The sequence below is a fragment of the Lolium perenne genome, chromosome 4 (genome assembly GCF_019359855.2).
Source record: "Lolium perenne isolate Kyuss_39 chromosome 4, Kyuss_2.0, whole genome shotgun sequence".
Classification (NCBI taxonomy): domain Eukaryota; kingdom Viridiplantae; phylum Streptophyta; class Magnoliopsida; order Poales; family Poaceae; genus Lolium; species Lolium perenne.
Window position 1 is genome coordinate 32,706,356 of NC_067247.2, and position 20,829 is coordinate 32,727,184.

A 20,829-nucleotide genomic window follows, 5' to 3' on the forward strand; every position below is an offset into this window, starting at 1 on the left:
TATTGCGGCGTTTCAGTTCTGTAATCTCTACTCTCTACTACCTAAAAAGAATCTCAGCGTTCCGTCGTCAATCCATCCCTTGGTCCGTCGCCTCCTTCGTCCCACCGATTTTCTATCGTCAATCGATCAAGTCCGCCGGTTTTTCTTCCTCCATCTGGTCTTTTTCGTCTGCCTACGAGATCAAACCCGGAAACCAAGCACGACGTACGCTCCTCCCTCCTCCCTCCTCCCTCCTCGAGATACGCTCCCACAATACCTGCCGCCGCCGATAACGCCTCCTGCCGCCCTCCCTCTCAGCCCTCCCTCCTTGACGCATGCGCCGGCGAAATCCGTCGCTGCGACACCTCGTGCTTGCGTAGCAACAGCCTCCGACTTTGTCTCCCTGGTCTGCTCCTTCAAGTCCCGCCTCGCATCTCGGAGGCCCTCGCATGGCGGGCGGCATCACGGAGGCCTTCGCCTACCTCCACCACTCGATGCCTCCCCCTCCCGGAGTCCTGCCCCGTCTAGGCGGGCGAAGAAGATACTCAACATTCCGGATTTGCTTCTTTCGTTAACATTTTCCAATCTGCGGTTACCTTTTCCATGAAAAAACCTCTTTGGATGGTCATCGCAGGCAAGTGACAGGGCTACAGCGACAATGGAACGGCGAACAGGGGCATTGGAGCAGGCACGACCTACCACCAAGGGTACAATCCATCTCCCTCATCCCTCCTCCACTCTCCATGCCTCTCCCTATGTATCTCGTCGTTGTTCTCATCCTTGGCTCGTGCGCAGTGTTAGTTAATTTGTTGTTTGTTGTTCCATATGCTTAGATCTAGCTATGTTTGCTCAAAATTCTGTACAACATTTGCCATGATCTGCACGATCTGTACATGTTGATTAGGATCCGTACATGGTATGTGTTTCTGGCGGTTCATATCTGCTTGGTTTATAGAGGTTAGGTTATTCTTGAATTGTTCTAGAAGCAAGGTATTAGATCGGGTGTAAATCAAGAACAACTTGATTATTTGGTATTGTCGCTTCTGGACTATCTTTCTATTGATGATTGAAGGCCGCTGATTTGCTAGGTGTGAAACCTAAATAGGTTGTGCATATTGGGGATGACCATACAAACGATCTATGTGTAGTTGAGGATGCAGGCTGCGATTTATGTCGTTGGAGTAGTGATATTCAGCCTGACAGTTTCAAGTGCTTCTGTGGCCCACCCTCTCAGCTGGGAAACACAAGAGGTCGTGTCTGTAGGCTGCAGTAGCCAGCAGCAGTGAGGCAGATGCCAGGGAAACGAATGAGTGTGACAGGGCACACAAGGTGTGGCGGGCGGGGGCTCGAGGGTGCAGCCTAACATATGTGTTTATCATTGCATATTTTGGACTACAGTAGTAGTCAGAGATCATCTTTCGGTGGGTTACTTCATTAAGCTTATTTTTTGAAACACACGTAAACAATGCTTGAGGTAAAGTCAGATTTTAAGATGTATCACTGGTTCTTGGTCTAAAATCATATCTTTGTTCAAACTATTACTGGAACACGTGGCTATTAGATGCCCTTTGTTGAACCATGTCAGCTCGATATCATCTTGATAGATACCTCTGTAGCAGATACCACAACTTTGGATTTCTCACTGGATGCTCTATGTAACAGTCCATAGGTTTCCGACTTGCCTTTTCTTGGTGATCTTAAGCAAATGTCTTGCACTCGGGTGACATTTAGCGGTGTAAGATGTGGCCAATATCATACCTTTGATTTTTCCAGTGTGATCTTCATAGTTCTATGTTTACTTATGAGTGATGCACTCCCATTATGTTCACTTGATATGCATGTAAGATTGGTCTCATGTTTTTCTCCACTAATGAGTTTGCTGTTACTCCGCATCTCTATATGCGAGATCACTGTTGCCAACGTAAATGAAAAAGAAGACTATTAAATTTAGATGGGTAACAGTCCATAGGTTTCTGACTCACCTTTTTTTGGGTGATCTTGAGCAAATATCCTGCACTCAATTGACGTTTAACGGTGGTAAGATGTGGCCAACATCATACCTTTTATTTGCTTACTTGATATTCATAGTTCTGTGTTTACGTACGAGTGATGTGCTCCGATTATGTTCACTTGATATGAATGTAAGATTGGTCTCATGTTTTTCTCCACTACTGAGTTTCCTGTTACACCGAATTTTTAGATGCACATCTAATTTATTTGCTAGGTCACCATTGCGATTCCTGTAGCTATGTATCTGAAAGACAAGACTATTAATTTAGATAGGTAACATCATATGCACTTTTGCTTCTACCACATGCTAGCTCTTCATTCATCAAAAAGTCCTATCGTCTCTACATTTTTTTTGTTTACATTTGCGATATAGTTTGTGCTCTCATGGATGTTGGATCCAACTGAAAACAAGAGACATATTTTGCATTTTGAGATTGACATAATGTATGTAGAGATTTCATCATATTGATTGGTGTTCGTTTCATTGTGTAATTGGTTGCACGGCAGTCTTCTCCCTTATATGAGATCTTTAGACGTCGGAGATCAAATGGCTATGATTTTTCTGTCCCAGCAAGAATATAATATGAATTTACCCCAATAGTGAATGGTGTGCCTTTCTTACTCGTGCGTTTTTATGCTAACAGGTTTCAAATAGTAAACTTTACTAACAAGTTATTTCATATTGTTCATCATCTCCTGTGTGATAGGTGTGGACAAAGATTTCACACTATACATGGAGTTCAGTGGTGCTATTGACTAGCCGATAATTGATGTGAAGAACTTTTGGAGATGAAGAGGTAATGAATCAAGCTACCTGGGAACCAAGATTTTTAGTTGTCTGTATCAAATGGTTACTGTTTTAAAGGAGTCACGCTGATGGTGCATCTTGCTATTGGTATTCGTTGGAGATTCAGATGTTAAAAGTATGATTTTTTTTTATCTGGTCGTAAATAGTGCATATTGTCTTATATATTCAGGTGGAGATTACTGGAGACGGCAATATCACATAACTAGATTTCTGCATTAGCATGCACAGAATAACTACACAGAAGTTATACAAGATCCATATCGAGAATGGTCCACATGGCTCCATTCCTTGTATCATGTTTATAACTAATATAAATGACTGGTTCCTTTTGTGATAAGTAATTTAAACGAGTTAGTATCGTTTGTAGTTGAGTTTTAAGTAAGCACAGATGACCATGACGTGAAGAGTGTCTTGGACGTAGGACTTTCACACCAGGCAGCATCCATAATTTTGCTTCATTCCTGATGGATTCGAGTAATTCTCAACGACGACCAGCTTTTATGTGATTGTTGTTGGACTTCTTAAACTTGAGATGGTGTCACCGACATTTAACGGCAAGGGTTGAGGTGTCAGGATCAGAGATCACTGTCAACAGGAAAAATAAGATGTATCCCCTTAAAATAAAGATGTAATCTCTATGTATTGTTTTGACATTTTTTTCCCTGTTTTCTGCACCATGTATTTGCACAACGGATGCACATGTTTAGACCGATTTCTGTGGAGCTAACGTATCTTTCAACAACATTATTATTAAAAAAAACATTCCCATTGCACTTCATGTTACACTAAATTTTAAGTAAATTACAAGGAACTACAACAATCGTGGTGAATTCAACGCGTTAGGGCCACTTTTTAAAAAACATTTCAGTCCAGTGAGGCAGGGAGCAACAAATAGCGCAAATCTCCGATAATAGTGGTTTAGCCATCGCGATCTCACTGCAATGATGATGTGGCCAAACGGTCGTCGCCCTGCTGGTGGACATGGGGTCCCACCTACAGGAACAACACGTCGGACACGCGCAGACCGGCTCCTCTTTCACCACCTCGTCGTTGTCCCGCCACCACCGGCCTCCCCCGACACGTCCAAGTTGCCGAAGAGGACTGCCTCGACTCCAACATCCTCCCCATTCATGGGATCGACCTAACGCGCCCCATACCGATGACAAATTCGCCGATTACTTCTTTGTCTTCGGCGAGAAAACTATCGATTTCGGTTGCCTCTGTTTGGTCCCGATTCCGGTGGCGGACTCGCGTGGCCTGCATGCGTGCGCCACTCTGCTCGACACGCCCGGCCACCGTGCGCGTGGTCGCCACGCCCGGACTAGCGAACGAAGCAACCACCCCGATGTTCCTCGCCGCCGTGGCATTCTACCTCTTCCCAAACGAAGCCTTAGCGTCGGTTCTCGCGGCGACCATCCCCGCACGAACATCAGGTGCCTTGTCCATCGTGTGAGCGCGTGGATGCACCGCGGTGGCATGCTACGCATGCGGAGGCGATGCTGGAGGCCCCGAAGAAGAATCCTGATAGGAGGGGAGGAGCACGGACTAGAACATGGGACTGTGGATGGCGGCCGTCCATGGGGACGCAGTGGATGGAGCCGAAACATGTGCACATGGAGAGGGGTCCCCCTTCATCCGAGCTACACCATGATGGGCACTTCTGGGTGCATCGCCGGTGAGCGGAGCGCGGCAGGGGAGGATCTGGGACGTGCGGTGACCGATGAAGCGCTGGAGCCGGGTGGAGAGGCGGTCACCGGTAGTAGGTGGTAGAGAGGCAGTTCCCCGGAAGAGATAGAGAGAATAAGGAGAACAGAGAATAAAAAGGTGGGAATGACAGGTGGGCCGTGGGGACGGCCATTAAGCAACATCATCACTGACAGTGGGGCCGCGAAGATCAAAACGTTGTCTACTAAGATTTTGCTCGATTTATTGCTCTAGATGGTACCGATTTAAAAGAATTAACAAAATTGGTATTGATCCGTCGAATTTCTCCCAATTATAGCAGTTCATTATAATTTAATCCACTAAATTGGTGATTTATTTAAAACATATTATTGTCCGTGGCAACGCACGGGCACTTAACTAGTCTGTCTCAGATTTTGAACCATCTGGGGATTCATTGATCTCCATGGTATATATAACACTCTCAGGAAAATTAGTTGTTCATGATCGACCATACGTATGTCTGGCTAGTCGTGACGCTTCGGCCCGTCCAGTCGCTCCCCGCGGGCGACGGGCGGGCGATTCCCCCAAACCCTAGCCCCAGCCCCTTCTCCCCGCTACCCCCCGCCGCCGCCGGCGGCGTCAGCCGCCGGGCAAAGCCCAGGCGGTGCCGGCGGCGGCGGGCTCTTGGATCTTGTCCGTGCGGAGGTGGTGCGGGGCCTCTCCCTCGGGCGGTGGAGATCCTCTACGAGGAAGCGACGACACCTTGCGCGGCGGGCCGGCGCGCCGCGGCGAGGCGTTTCCTCGAGGTCGAGGCGGCGGAGCTCGGCGGCGTGGTCGCCTCCTCGCGGGCGGCGACTGCGTCTTGTCGTCTTCTACGGGTAGCTTCGGCGGTCAAGGGCACGGGCCCGTCGTTTCGCGTGTGCGCCTCGGGGAGGCAGAGGGCGCCCTTCGCGTCCGCTGTTGGCATGCTACGGCGGCCTTCTTCGTCTCCGGTAGGTGGCCAAGCTCCTCGTCGGCGCCTCTGTTTACGATGAGCTCGGCCCTGGCCATGGGATGGCGGCGACGAGCCCAGATCTGGGTTGGTGGGCCTAGGTTTGGGCCGATTCCGGGTGTTCTTGGTAGGGTCCAAGACACCTCGGTTCTCTCGCGGGTTTGCTCCGGCTCAGGAGAGCTTGGGACCTGTGGCTGGTAGGATGGTGCGGCTACAGCATGGTGTCGGCTCGCCGTCGTCGATGTTCTGATCCCCTCCAGCTAAATTGACAACCGCGGGAGCGGTTCGTCTCGGTTCTGCCCATCTTGGTTGGTTTTGCGGGGTGCGGCCTACAGAGACGCCAGCGGGTTTGATGGTGTGTCCGCGAAAGCAACGCAAGGCTTAGGCCACTGCCGGCGACGACGACGTCTACGGATGCCGTTTACCTTCTTGGAGGCGTGGCCACGACACACGTCCTGCTGCTGGTTGCCTCCCTTGGGCACTGCCTGCTGCCCTGTTGACTCGCGAGTTCTCCGAGTTCCTCCTCGAATTTCCTTCTCGTCGATGCACTGCGTCTTGATGCGACCGGCTTCACATAGACGGTGTGCTCCAGGTTTGCGCGACCACTCTCGGGCCTAGGGTGGCTGTTAGAGTTGAGGTCGTCGCAGGGGGACACTGGTGGTTTTCATTAGCTGTGTGATGTCCTGATGTCAGTTGCAAAGACAGAGGCTTTCCGTGGGGTGGGTGTTTGTAGCCCATGCGAAAGCATTGCACGGCCCCTCTGTGCCGACAGCGACGATGCTTGTGAGCGCCGTTTCCCTTCCTGGAGGCGCTGTCGTGAAGGTTGCCCCCTTTGAACTCTGGAGTCTCACCTGCTCTCTTGCGCAGTTAGCTAGCTCCCTTGGCGTCGGTGGTCTTCTGCTTGGCGGCCCAGTGTGCTTCTTCAGCTTGGTGCAGTTCCTCGGAGCGGCGGCTCGTTGCGCGAAGTTTCCAGCCGAGCTGCCGGTGTTTAGCTGAGGCCTTGGACTCCTTTGTTTCTATCTTTGTTTAGGCTTTAGCTCAGCACATGTGCTTGTACCGCTAGCTGGCAACCCCAGTTTTTCGCTTTCTTTTCCTGTTGTGGTTGTTCTTATTGTAATCCTGGCCGTGTTGGCTTTGTTAATTCAAAGTCGGGCTCGTCGAGCCTTCAGTTTAAAACCATACGTATGTCTCGCTCTTGAAAATCCAATCATGTTGCCCTGCTAGTGTAATTAGAAAATCCCCTTTGATTTCCAAATTTTCCTCTCCGATTGCGATCACCCTATGTATATTGTCATCTATGTTGCTCAAGCTCATTAATTAAAATTAGCAAGTTTAATTTGGAGTAATAGAAATCAAGATCGTCGACATGATATAACAATCTGAACTTTTGTTGGCAGATTGTAATCCTATACTAGAGGAAAAACATCTTGATATTTTGCTCCCAAAAAGAATCTTTATGTTAAATTAGGCAATGAGATTGCCATATTCTCTCCATGGTTGTCGACTGATGCGGGTCGTTCGGACCAGTGACGAAGGATGTTTCCAAATTGTTGTATGGCAAAGGGCGTGAGAGGGGGTTGATGAGATAGAGTGTGATGTGTTGCCATTGAAGGTTTGTGGATTGCTACTTGGGCATCCTTCGAAGTATGATCGTAATGTGACACATGCTGGGAGAGCAAATACATATTCTTTTATGTATGGTGGCAAACAACGGATTTTGAAGCCTATGGTTGATGATCATATCCAGTCCGACGTGGAGTTGGTGGTACGTAAGGAGAAGTTGCGCAAGCCTAAAGTGCAGCATGAGGTGCATGCTGTTCCGAGCGTCGATGTTAGTGATGTTTCAGCCATGCCTGTAGATGACAAGCCATTTCTTGTTGGTGTCAAGCCGGATGAAGCTAGTCCTATTGTTGATGCGGATGTTGCAGCATGTGCTACAGTTTCAGTTAGTGTTGATGCCAGTATACAGATTGATGATATTTGTGTTGATGGTGTTTCAGTACATATGAAGCAGAAGCGCGTGGGAGGAGTGGGAGGCGAGCGCATCAGTGGAGACAGTGGGCAGCGGTACTACCGTGCTAGGAGTACTGCACTCCAGTTTTCCGCGACACCGATGCATCGATGCAAGGATGGACGTGTGAGACATTTATGTAGCACATGAATTACACATCTTGTGCAAGGTCATGTTCAGCGACACAGGGGTCCATCAAAACCTCGCAAGAAGAAGGTATTGGCCCCGAAGTCCAAGATCATGTGGAGAAGAAAGGAGACGCCAAGTGTTTTATCAAGTCAAGCATGCCGAGAGGGAGGATGTGGTGTGGTAGGCAGGCAAGACTTGAAGATGGCGCGGACGTGTGATGTTCATATCACGTCACCTTTTCCAGAAGACCCTCACGCGTTGGGGACAACGCTTCTTGAAGGGGGAAGTTGATACGGGCATGAAGGCCATGGTGACGCTCAATTTCAGGACTCCACCTAGCTAGTTATCTTATTTATCGTATTTTATGTCTATGGTCATATGTGGGTCAATTAAGGATTTTATTGAGTTGGGTCAGTTTGGTTTGGGCCTATCCAAACCAAGGTAGAGAGGCCCACTAGGGGCTGGCCGGCCACCCCCTCATATAAGGGTGGGTGCGGCTAGGTTTGAGGGGGAGAAAGAGTTTAGGTTTAAAAAATCATTACGTGTGATCACGTTTATCATCCCTCCGGGGGTACGTTGTTGCCGTTTAAGTAGTTCGTAATATATCCGCTGCGAAGGTTCTTGTGTTCATTAAAGATTATCTAGCTCAGGTTTGAGGCGTATCGTTCATCGATCCGTTGCTTGCTGGATTCGTCCCTCTTCTCCCTCTTCTCCAGGCTGCGTTCATCGCATTGTTGGGAGATTCTATCTACCCGGGTTCTCGCTCTGTGAAAGATCGGACAACACCTAGAAGGATCTGCTCCGATCCCCTTATCACATAATATATCGAAATTTATGTTTGTTAATTTTCCTAACAACTAGAACACATAATACACGGCCATCTCTTCAAATTTCTAACATTTTCTCATATTTTTCTGAAATTGAAAAAGGCGATTCCCGAAGGGAGGGTGCATGTGGAGAAAAAAAAAAGCCATGCCAACGGCTTTGCCATTGACACGGTTTTTTTTTTTTTCTGTTTTTTCACTCCATCCCTATGAGCCGTTGGCACACCTTTTTTTCAGCCCTATACCAGCGGCAAAGTTATTTCTAACGCCATTGCCTTGCCGTCACGGTGGAGACCCCGGGGCCACACGTCCCAGTATATGTCGACGGACAGCCGGGCGTGTGCCGATGACCTTTTTGTATGCCAATGGTGGCCTTGAGCCCATGTTGCCCTACGCGGACGGCTTGCTCAGTTTCACGTAGTGAGGTTGTGGGGGGCAATTTGACACATGCTTGGACTACAGATGAGATAGATCGAGTAGACATGAGGATATCGATGCTGGACGGTGATCGAGTCAATTTTTACTAAATTTCCAGGTTAGGTCAAGGGAATCAAGTCGATAGAAACAACAAAAACCAATGAATCAATGTACTATATAATGATCTCTTCAACGAATGAATGAACAAGTCGTACCCATGTATGTACACATAGGAACGAATGAACCAACGATCAACACCTAACTATATACGGGGTGTACGTGCAGCAAACGTACAAACGAATCGCGCACACTGGTTAACCTGCAGGAACTCTGAACTAAATGGAGCTATGGACTACCAATCAATCGAGTTAGCTATCTAGAGCTCTAGACAAAGAGCTGGAGCAGAACGGGCGGCGCCTGCGCCACGGCGCCGGCCTCCTCACGGTGCCTGCGCATGTGTCCCCCGAGCGCCTGCCCCATCTCGAAGCTGAGGCCGCAGACATGGCACTGGTGTACTGCCGCCGGATTCTGATCGTCTGAAGAAGTGGTCTTCTTGGGCTTGAGGGAGTAGTGATCTCGGGCGAGGGCGAGCGCGAGCCCGTTGCGGCCACGGAGGTGGCTGGTCCGGTGCCCGCCGAGCGCTTGGAACGTCGGGAAGGAGCGGCTGCACGTCTTGTACACGAACTCGCCGGATGCCGCGGCGCGCCTGAGCTTCTTCTTGCGCTCGGCCACGGCGCCGAGGGAGAGGGAGAGGGACAAGGGGGCGTAATCTCTGTAGTGGTTCATCGAGGACACCATTGTTGCGCCGCTAATCGGATCTGAGCTCAGCAACAGTGCAAGAGTAGGTCTGTGGCGCCGTGCGAAACGATCGACGAGAAGGAGGATTCGGGAGAAATGGGAGGTGGATGTGGATGGGGAGCAGGGTTTTTATAGTAGCAAGGGGTAGAGACGGATGGGACTAGTAGTAGCTGGAGCTAGTAGCAGCCAGCAGGTGGTCTCACGTCACGTGTATACCCCGTCGGAGTTGACGTCGTCGAGGACCGCAGCGTCGCCATCGGCAGTTCGAAAAGAGCAGAACCTTCTTCATTTTTGTTTACTTGCTCGCGAGGGAACACGCGCTTCCATCCATGGATAAGCGTGTGCGCTGGCTTCATATCGCTGGTGGACGGAAGGGCCCACGAAATGGGACGGAAGTATCCATCACTCACGGTGTTAGGACATCTATAGCGGGCAGCCCCAAATCGACGACCCAAATTGGTCCGTTTCTGTCAGATTAGTTTGGCCCGCGGACAGTTTGGGAGTGTCTATCCGTTTTAGTTGGACATTTCGCCCAGCGACCCGTTCCAAATCGTCCTCCCTGCCCGCTATCAACGATGATCCTCTGCCTCTAATGGCGATGGGACGCTAATGGCGTCGCCGGCCTTCTGGCGCGCGCCATAGATGGTTCCCGCTCATCCATTTGGTTCCCGTCCACGCTTTCCTAATCGGTATACTAGGACCTTGATACGCGCTTCGATTGGCGTATGTACGTAGATGTACGTGTGCGCTGGCTTCATATCGCTGGTGGACGGAAGGGCCCACGAAATGGGACGGAAATATCGATCTCTCACGGTGTTAGTTACTGTGGTGCTATCGGGCCCACGGCCCACGGCACGGTGACGGCAGTCTGTGGTTGATTTTGCGGAAATCCATTTTTGCTCATGTTTTTTTGACACAACATTTTTGCTCATGTAGATGCACCTATTGCCACACAAAATATATTTGAAAATGTCTAAATTTTTTTAAAAAAACTCAGAGTGTACTTCCACATATTTTATGCCGCGCCTACACACAAAGTGTCTCGAAAAGATATTATAGTTTGTGGTATGTACAAAAAAAGACAAAAAAGACAATTTATGGTGCTCCAAAAATGTTTTTATGGGATATTTATTTATCTTTTTTTTACATAGATCATATAAAATGTTTTTCATCCAAAACTTTTGTGAGCTAACATAGAATAGATCATATAAATTGTAATGCAACCGTGGTAAGTCGTCGCTGTTTGACCGATTTACCCCTAAACTTAGAGAAAAATTACCCACCGTTGCTATCCCCAAGTGGAAAAATGTTTCGTTTTACTCATCAGCAGGAACGAAACAATTCGATCTGCTTAAGGGTTCATAGTGGATGTGTTTCCTGCTCGTCCGAAAAAATAAACCGGGACCCGAGCGTCCTAAACTCCTAATCTTATCCGCCAGCCTCCGGCGTCGCTGGATCTGACCTCGTCAACGCCTGCCCCCTCCAGCGAGTTGTGCTCCTTTCACGCGAGCTCAACGAGCTACACGTCGGCCGCTCGCGAATCTCACTGCCAGCCGTGGCTGCAACTCCATCTCAGTCAGACGGACAAGCAGTTACCAGTGGGCGGCGGCAAGGCAAGGAGCGCCAGCAATTGGCCGCGAAGGTTAGAGCAGCGACGCACAGACCAGATGCAGTGGACTCGCAGGCGCCCTTGGATGAGGGCAGCGATAGTGTGACGGCGCGTCGCCGCCTTCCTGAGCTCCTCAACCGGCCCTGCAGCCTCAGCGATCCCCTTTGCTTATTATGGCTCACCCGGATCTGCTCGCCCCCATCCCCACAGGTGCTCGAAGTGGATCCAAGCCGACTTGCAGGTGCGCCATCCGCGCTACCGATTTTAATCTGGATTTGAGGAATTGGGTTCGACTAATTTCGGCTGGAGGCCGGAGCAGAGGATGAGCTGAGCGGCGGTGGCGTTCTGTGCGTTGGATGGGCGCCTGGGAATGATTAAAAAAGTTACAGCTATGAAATTGAGTACTGCTAACATATATTGTCCGACAAGCTAGGTGGCAGTTCATTGGCTTACGGGAAGACAAAACTGTCTTCACCGGTGGTCTCATGTCATTTGTGGATCTTGGGCTGCATACCAATATATTTTGAATAATTCAGAAACAACATCTAAATTTGGTTGTCAATTGCTCGTTGCTATCGTTTTCAGGATCGATGCAGCCCCAATGTTTTTTTTTAGTATTGCCGAAATCATTTTCTGTGTGGATCGTTGAAAAAAAAATTAAGGCGGCAAAAATAAATACATACACAGTAAGGGAGAATAAACTATGAGATTCACTAAAATATATTGTTTGATAAACTTTGCTGCATATAGATTAGTAGTTAAATTCTTTTATACAGACAGAACATGCAAAGATTTTTTTTAAGCGCTCCCACCCTAATAAGTGTTCTAAACCTCTTGCTATTGTAGTTTCCTAGAAACCTGTTTGAATTTTAGTGATTATTATTGTGCTTAATAATAAATATTAAATCTTGCTAATCAGTGTCTCCGTCGCAAGGCCATCGGGGCCGTTGTTCTAGCCGAGGAGAATATTGTGGATGTGAACATGGAGGCAGGCCTGTGGTCCATTGGGTTCTAGGTTTGATGCCTTCACGGTGCTGCGAGACCATTCAATCAAAATAGATGAATTTTAAGCTCTTCGGCGGTAAGTTATTTATAATTTTTTAATTTAAATACATTTTATTTAAATAGTGGAATCTTAAAAAAAAATGAGATAGATGTCATTATTGCACAATATGCTCTTTAACTTTGTTTATATATGTTGTAAGGAGAAATTTGAGGAAGCCTGATGCAACTCGACAATGCAGCTTTTCGCACCCGATGTAACACACTAGCATATTTGTTATATCTTGTAAAGCAATATTTTTGATAGTTTCGCAGCAACGCGCGGGCACACTGCTAGTTGCCATAGCCTTTTTGCCAGTTAAAAAAAAAGGTAAAAACATCCTTATAGCAGATCTTACATACTGTCCCAGCCCGGGCAACGGCATGAATTTTTTTACACCCATGATAGCGCTGAAATATTAGAGCGCCCTTCCCTCCTTCACTGCGCCGCTGCATGCACGTAGACCCATGTCATCTGCTCTGACTCCGTGCCGCCAAAAAGCTTCAGTGATATCTACCGCTACATTCCCACCTTTTGGTGAGACCGTAGATGCTGGTTTCATTCTGCCTCTGGGCGAGGGGAGGCATGAGCGAGATGAGTGAGCAAGAGACACACCCACCCCCCGCGCCTCGGCCGTTCCAGGTCGGGGCGGCCACCCCCAATCCCGCGGCGGACCTCCTCCTCCAGCCGTCGGCCTGTCCGTCCGCCCCCGCTGCAGCCCAAGCGGGTCAAGATCTGCGGTTCGGGCTCATCACTCCGGAGCTTGTGGCGTCGGCGGCCAAGGCGGCTGCAGATCGGCGCGGGAAATCCGGCGCCCTGCCGGAGCAGAGGGCATCTTCATGGGCGTCTGCGACCCTGCAGCAGACCGGCGCGTCTTCAAGGCCGTCTGCCCTCCTCGAGGTGGCTGCAGCGCAGGGCCGGGGTAGCGCCGCGTGCTCTGCTAGCCTCCCGCCTCCTCCACTGCTGCGGCCAGGAGATAGGCCCTGCACTATAGCCGATCTGGAAGCCCAGAGAGCCCTTCCTCAAGCTCGCGCTGCTGGAGGCCGGCTGCGCTCCACTATTGTTGCCTCCAAGGAGCTCCAGGAGGAATTAAAGCAGCGCGGCAACCAAGATTCGGGCGGTTCTTGGCAGGAGGTCCGCCCCAAATTTTGGTGGCGCAAATTCAAGCCTTCCCCTTTGGGATTCCGGCGTGTTGACCAGCGGCAGGATGCACCGGTCGATCCCTTCAAAGGGGCATGCTTTCGCTGCCTCTCCCCTCGCCATTTCATCCGCCAGTGTAAGGGCGTGCTCCACTGTTTGGAGTGCAAGAAGCCAGGCCACCGTGCTCGTGATTGCCCCTCTCGGCGCCCACCGCCGGTCGGCGCGACATCTCCGCGGCGGCCTCCACCGGCCGTGCACAACCATCTGCAAGCAAACGCTGCAGCCGAGCGGATGCCTTCCCCTAGACGGCGCGCGGCGTCGGATGTGGAGCCTGGCCACCCGTCCAACAGGCCCGGGGAGGTGTATAGCTCGTCGCTGAGTACCCCGGCGATGGAGGTGGCCACCACGGAGATGCGTCGTACACACCTCGCCATCCTCGTCTCCGACACCAGGCTCAACATCAGCACCCGCTCCATCGCCAAGGCACTCCAAGAGCGGCTCAGCTTCCCGTGGGAGGACATTCACGTCTCCGCCTCCTACCCCGACGATTTCCTCGTCAGGTTCGCTCAGCCTTGGCAGCGGGACGAGGCGCTCGAGGCCGGCACCGTGCTGCTCCGGCGTGGTTCCTTGGCGCTCACCACCAGGTCGCCTACGGCGCGCGGTCAGCCGCAGACTTGGAGATTCTACTGCAGGCTCGTGCTGGAGGGCATCCCGCTCAATGCTTGGGAGGATGAGCCCACCATCAAGGCGGTGATCGGCGGCGCCTGCGAGTTGGACCGTATCGAGCGACGCTCGATTCTCAAGGACAACACTGCGGCGGTGTTCGTTTGGGTCTGGTGTTTGGACCCTGACCTGATCCCCAAGATCAAGCCGCACTCCATCCTCGGTCGGCCGGCCGAGCGGCGTCACGACCTACCAGAGGGGACGCCGGCGGAGGAGGGGCGCGATGGTCCGCTGTACAGGATCCTCGTCCACATCGACAAGGTGATCGACTACACTCCGATCGATGAGAGCCGCCGCCGCCGCGGTGTGCTGTGGCCGCAGGTCTTCCGCAAAGATTGGGCCTTTGGGGTGGAGGACGGCAAGCCAGGGCCTCGGACGAGGCCAATTCGGGACAGGCTGGGTCCCTCCAGCCACAGCCGCCGGTGAGATGACGACAGAGACGATGACCGACACGGGGCTTCTCGCCGCGGTGACCGCCGGGGCGGCGACGGAAGGGAGTATGGCGACAGTTCAAGACACAGCTCTGAGAGACGCTACCAGCATCAGGAGCGTCAGGACCGCCGTCCCAGCCGATCGCCCGATCGGCGTCGACGCGGTGACTCTTCTCGGCATCGTTCCAGGAGTGCTGGGCCTGTTGAGCTCCGCGGCCTGGAGGCGTCGCCTGCCGTGCCAGCCCCACAGACGCAGCCAGGCCAAACGGCAGCGCTGACCATGGAGGCGGGCCTTGCCACGGCGGCTCGGAGCAGAAGGCGCAGGAGCAGGTCGCGCACGGTGATGGCGTGTAACTCACACGTTCGTTGGGAACCCCAAGAGGAAGGTATGATGCGCACAGCAGCAAGTTTTCGCTCAGAAAGAAACCAAGGTTTATCGAACCAGGAGGAGCCAAGAAGCACGTTGAAGGTTGATGGCGGCGGGATGTAGTGCGGCGCAACACCAGGGATTCCGGCGCCAACGTGGAACCTGCACAACACAACCAAAGTACTTTGCCCCAACGAAACAGTGAGGTTGTCAATCTCACCGGCTTGCTGTAACAAAGGATTAACCGTATTGTGTGGAAGATGATTGTTTGCAGAAAATAGTAGAACAAGATGGCAAGAGATTGTATTTCAGTATAGAGAATTGGACCGGGGTCCACAGTTCACTAGAGGTGTCTCTCCCATAAGATAAACAGCATGTTGGGTGAACAAATTACAGTTGGGCAATTGACAAATAAAGAGGGCATGACCATGCACATACATATTATGATGAGTATAGTGAGATTTAATTGGGCATTACGACAAAGTACATAGACCGCCATCCAGTATGCATCTATGCCTAAAAAGTCCACCTTCAGGTTATCATCCGAACCCCCTCCAGTATTAAGTTGCTAACAACAGACAATTGCATTAAGTATTGCGCGTAATGTAACTAGTAACTACATCCTTGAACATAGCACTAATGTTTTATCCCTAGTGGCAACAGCACATCCACAACCTTAGAACTTTCTCGTCACCGTCCCGTATATCAATGGAGGCATGAACCCACTATCGAGCATAAATACTCCCTCTTGGAGTTACAAGCATCTACTTGGCCAGAGCATCTACTAGTAACGGAGAGCATGCAAGATCATAAACAACACATAGACATAACTTTGATAATCAACATAACAAGTATTCTCTATTCATCGGATCCCAACAAACGCAACATATAGAATTACATATTGATGATCTTGATCATGTTAGGCAGCTCACAAGATTCGACAATGAAGCACAATGGGGAGAAGACAACCATCTAGCTACTGCTATGGACCCATAGTCCAGGGGTAGACTACTCACACATCACTCCGGAGGCGACCATGGCGGCGTAGAGTCCTCTGGGAGATGATTTCCCTCTCCGGCAGGGCGCCGGAGGCGATCTCCTGGATCCCCCGAGATGGGATCGGCGGCGGCGGCGTCTCCGGGAAGGTTTTCCGTATCGTGGCTCTCGTGCATCGGGGGTTTCGCAACGGAGGCTTTAAGTAGGTGGAAGGGCAGGTCAGAGGCGGCACGAGGGCCCCACACCACGTGGCCGCGCGGCCAAGGGGGCCGCGCCGCCCTAGGGTGTGGCCACCTCGTGGCCCCACTTCGTCTCCTCTTCGGACTTCCGGAAGCTTCGTGGCAAAATAGGACCCCTGGGCGTTGATTTCGTCCAATTCCGAGAATATTTTGTTACTAGGATTTCTGAAACCAAAAACAGCAGAAACAAGAATCGGCACTTCGGCATCTTGTTAATAGGTTAGTTCCAGAAAATGCACGAATATGACATAAAGTGTGCATAAAACATGTAGATAACATCAATAATGTGGCATGGAACATAAGAAATTATCGATACGTCGGAGACGTATCAGCATCCCCAAGCTTAGTTCTGCTCGTCCCGAGCAGGTAAAACGATAACACAGATAATTTCTGGAGTGACATGCCATCATAACCTTGATCATACTATTTGTAAAGCATATGTAGTGAATGCAGCGATCAAAACAATGTATATGACATGAGTAAACAAGTGAATCATATAGCAAAGACTTTTCATGAATAGCACTTCAAGACAAGCATCAATAAGTCTTGCATAAGAGTTAACTCATAAAGCAATAATTCAAAGTAAAGGTATTGAAGCAACACAAAGGAAGATTAAGTTTCAGCGGTTGCTTTCAACTTGTAACATGTATATCTCATGGATATTGTCAACATAGAGTAATATAATAAGTGCAATAAGCAAATATGTAGGAATCAATGCACAGTTCACACAAGTGTTTGCTTCTTGAGGTGGAGAGAAATAGGTGAACTGACTCAACAATGAAAGTAAAAGAAAGGTCCTCCATAGAGGAAAAGCATCGATTGCTATATTTGTGCTAGAGCTTTGATTTTGAAAACATGAAACAATTTTGTCAACGGTAGTAATAAAGCATATGTATCATGTAAATTATATCTTACAAGTTGCAAGCCTCATGCATAGTGTACTAATAGTGCCCGCACCTTGTCCTAATTAGCTTGGACTACCGGATCATCGCAATGCACATGTTTTAACCAAGTGTCACAAAGGGGTACCCCTATGCCGCCTGTACAAAGGTCTAAGGAGAAAGCTCGCATTGGATTTCTCGCTATTGATTATTCTCAACTTAGACATCCATACCGGAACAACATAGACAACAGATAATGGACTCCTCTTTTATGCATAAGCATGTAACAACAATTAATAATTTTCTCATATGAGATTGAGGATATATGTCCAAAACTGAAACTTCCACCATGGATCATGGCTTTAGTTAGCGGCCAAATGTTCTTCTCTAACAATATGCATGCTTAACCATAAGGTGGTAGATCTCTCTTACTTCAGACAAGACGAACATGCATAGCAACTTGTCGGGGGGAAGACCCCGGATAGGGCAATGGACGCGGAGCAGCCGGCTGGCCACTGGCCAGCTCGCGGCAAAGGCCGGCTGAGGAGCAGCCGGCTGGCGCCGTGGCCGGCTGGTCCGGAAGCCGGCTGGCTCTAGGTCCTAGTCGGCCTGGCTACGGCCACCAATGCTGTAGCTGGGCCGGCTTCTACAAGCCATATCCGACTGGGGTTTGTACCTCAGACCGACTCGAGGCTGGCGAGTCTTGCCTTTGGAAGGAACCGGGTTGGTGATCCGGGTTCCGAAAGTCCACGCTGACTCCATCTTCCGTAAAACGCGGGGCACTGTGGAGCAATAGTGCCACGCGCCGGACAGGCCGCCAGGGCTTGCGACGATCCGTACTGGCTACAGTGGCTGACAGCGACAGGGACACCTCCTCTCCATACCGCTGACCGTGGCAGCCGGATGGGACAGGCCACGATGCCTCAACGGCTCCTGACGTCACCGCCTCGGGAAGGAGCGGAAGCTGGAGCCGGCCAAGCCGGCCAGTAAACTATAGGGTCTTATATGTAAAGTGCCGGCGCCTATATAAGCCGCACTACCCCCTCTCGTGCAGGGGATCGATCATTTTCTTACTTCACTCCACCCATAGAGCTGCCCTGAGAGAGAGACCATCGTCTCCCTTAGCCTCCCAGGAGCAGCCGGACATAACTCTAGGAGCACCATTGTATTGTGTGATCATCATATACACTCATAGCAGGAGTAGAGGTTTTACCTCCATCGGAGGGCCTCGAACCTGGGTACGTCGCCGTGTCGCTCGTGCCCATACCCGCATCCGGATACCGCCGTGAGATCCCTCAGGAACCACTTCGATTAGCCACCCTATGGCATATGCCGTGACGATACCACGACATTTGGCGCCCACCGTGGGGCCCTGAGCATCCTCGGCCGGTGTTTTCATCCGGACGGGCCTCACCATCACCACCGGCGAGCGAGTCGCTTCAGGCTTGATCTGGAGATTCGGCTCCCTCGACTGCGTCAGCGACAACGCTGGCTGCTTCGCTGACCGACCCTTCCCAGCCGGTGGCAGCGTCATCTCCTTCGGCGGCCACGACGTCTACGTCGCTACCGTCGCACCGCCGCGCTACCCGCGGCAGGTCCTGCGCTGCGCAAGCCCTCCTCCGCGAGCCGGCAGCAGCGCTCCCGCCAGCCCCGTCGTCGTGCAAGTCATGATGGCTGGCGAGGAGCTCCCCACCAAGAACCCGCGCACCCGCGGCCCCAACCTGGAGCGCAACATCGACCCCAACGCCTCCGGCTCGGGCCCAAAGGCGCCACCGCCACCGTCCCGGCTGGACGAAGTCCGGGCGAAGCTGAGCACCCCGCTCACGCCTGGCGGCGACCCCACCACCATCGAGGCGGATCTGGAGGCGCACCGCCAGCTCCTCCTCAAGCAAACCGAAGAACTGGCTGCTGCTAAGCGCCAGATGGAGATCACCCAGCGCGAGTACAACCGCGCCCACGGCCTCACCCGGGCGGCGACGGTCCCAGCCGAGCCGGTCAGATCCGCCGCAGAGGCCGCGACCTTGGCGCTGAGATCGCCCGCGACGGCGCTCCTTCGCCGACTCTGTCCGCGGAGCTACCCGTCTACAACACCCCCGACAAGAACATGCGCGCGGCACAAGCCGCCGCAGAAGAGCTGAACCGCCTTGAAGGCGAAGAGTTACGCCGCCAAACCATACGGGTGACTGAGCTGCTCAACGCAGCCAACAAGCGAGCGGCCGACCCCGGTGTACGTCAATGCCCCCAGAGCTTCTCACGCTCGTGGCGCTGCAGGCAACGACAGGGAAGGCGCCAGGGACACGGCCGAGTCCGCCTCCCCAGCACCAAGCCGGCACCGTGACTCCCGGGCAACGCACGCAAGTTCGGGCCGGCCGAGCCACCAGCCGAGCGGCAGCAGCCGCAGCCGGCCTCCCCCGAGCCGGAACCAGGAGCAAGACTCCGAGCCCCGCCGTCAGCACCGGCCGGCTCCAGAAGCAGCCGGCACACGCCAGCCGGCACGCTCCCGGCTGGGCCCCCTGTCGTGGTATCGTCACGGCATATGCCATAGGGTGGCTAATCGAAGTGGTTCCTGAGAGATCTCACGGCGGTATCCGGATGCGGGTATGGGCACGAGCGACACGGCGACGTACCCAGGTTCGAGGCCCTCCGATGGAGGTAAAACCTCTACTCCTGCTATGAGTGTATATGATGATCACACAGTACAATGGTGCTCCTAGAGCTGTGTCCGGCTGCTCCTGAGAGGCTAAGGAAGACTATGGTCTCTCTCACAGGGCAGCTCGGTAGGTAGGTGAAAGCAATAAATGATCGACCCCCTGCACGAGAGGGGGTAGTGCGGCTTATATAGGCACCGGCACTTTACATATAAGACCCTATAGTTTTACTGGCCGGCTGGGCCGGCTCCGGCTTCCGCTCCTTCCCGAGGCGGTGACGTCAGGAGTGGTTGAGGCATCGTGGCCTGTCCCATCCGGCTGCCACGGTCAGCGGTATGGAGGAGGTGTCCCTGTCGCCGTCAGCCACTGTAGCCTGTACGGATCGTCGTAAGCCCTGACGGCCTGTCCGGCGCGAGGCACTATTGCTCCACAGTGCCCCGCGTTTCACGGAAGATGGAGTCAGCGTGGACTTTGGGAACCCGGATCACCTACCCGGTTCCTTCCAGTGCAAGACTCGCCAGCCTCGAGTCGGTCTGAGGTATAAACCCCAGTCGGATATGGCTTGTAGAAGCCGGCCCAACTACAGCATTGGTGGCCGTAGCCAGGCCGACTAGGACCTAGAGCCAGCCGGCTTCCATACCAGCCGGCCACGGCGCCAGCCGGCTGCTCCTCAGCCGGCCTTTGCCGCGAGCCGGCCAGTGGCCAGCCGGCTGCTCCGCGTCCATTGCCCTATCCGGGGTCTTCCGCCCGACATTAGCCCCCGAAGCTGGCAAGGTCCTGCGTTTAGAAGGACCTAGGCAGGTTTTCCTGGCTTCTCGAATATATTAGACGGCACTTGGAGGGGCCGACTGAGGATTTTCATTCAGCCGGCTGCGCCCTCATCCGGCTCGTTCCCGCCGGCTGCTTCTAGCCGGCTGCTTTTTATACTTGTGCAATTTTTGCTTTCTCGCCAGATCTGATGGCGCCTCCGCCTTGCTGATGAACTTTGGCTCGAGTGGAACTTCTTGTCCGGCTCCGGCTCGCTGCGCGCCGGAGTCTCCGCCGCCTCGGGTTCTGCGCCCGACTTGACCGGCCTGACGCTAGGGCTCTGCCGCCGGTTCGTCTGGTCACATCAATGTCCT

The 20,829-nt window shown here is 52.1% G+C and overlaps 1 protein-coding gene across 1 annotated transcript; it reads right to left on the reverse strand.

Moving 5' to 3' along the window:
• Positions 1-8,995: 8,995 nt before the first annotated feature.
• LOC127292133 (zinc finger protein ZAT7-like) lies at positions 8,996-9,727 on the reverse strand. The gene has a single exon (XM_051321485.2). The coding sequence runs from the start codon at positions 9,630-9,632 to the stop codon at positions 9,219-9,221; it is 414 nt and encodes a 137-aa protein (XP_051177445.1). The 5' UTR covers positions 9,633-9,727; the 3' UTR covers positions 8,996-9,218.
• Between the last annotated feature and the right edge of the window lie 11,102 nt (positions 9,728-20,829).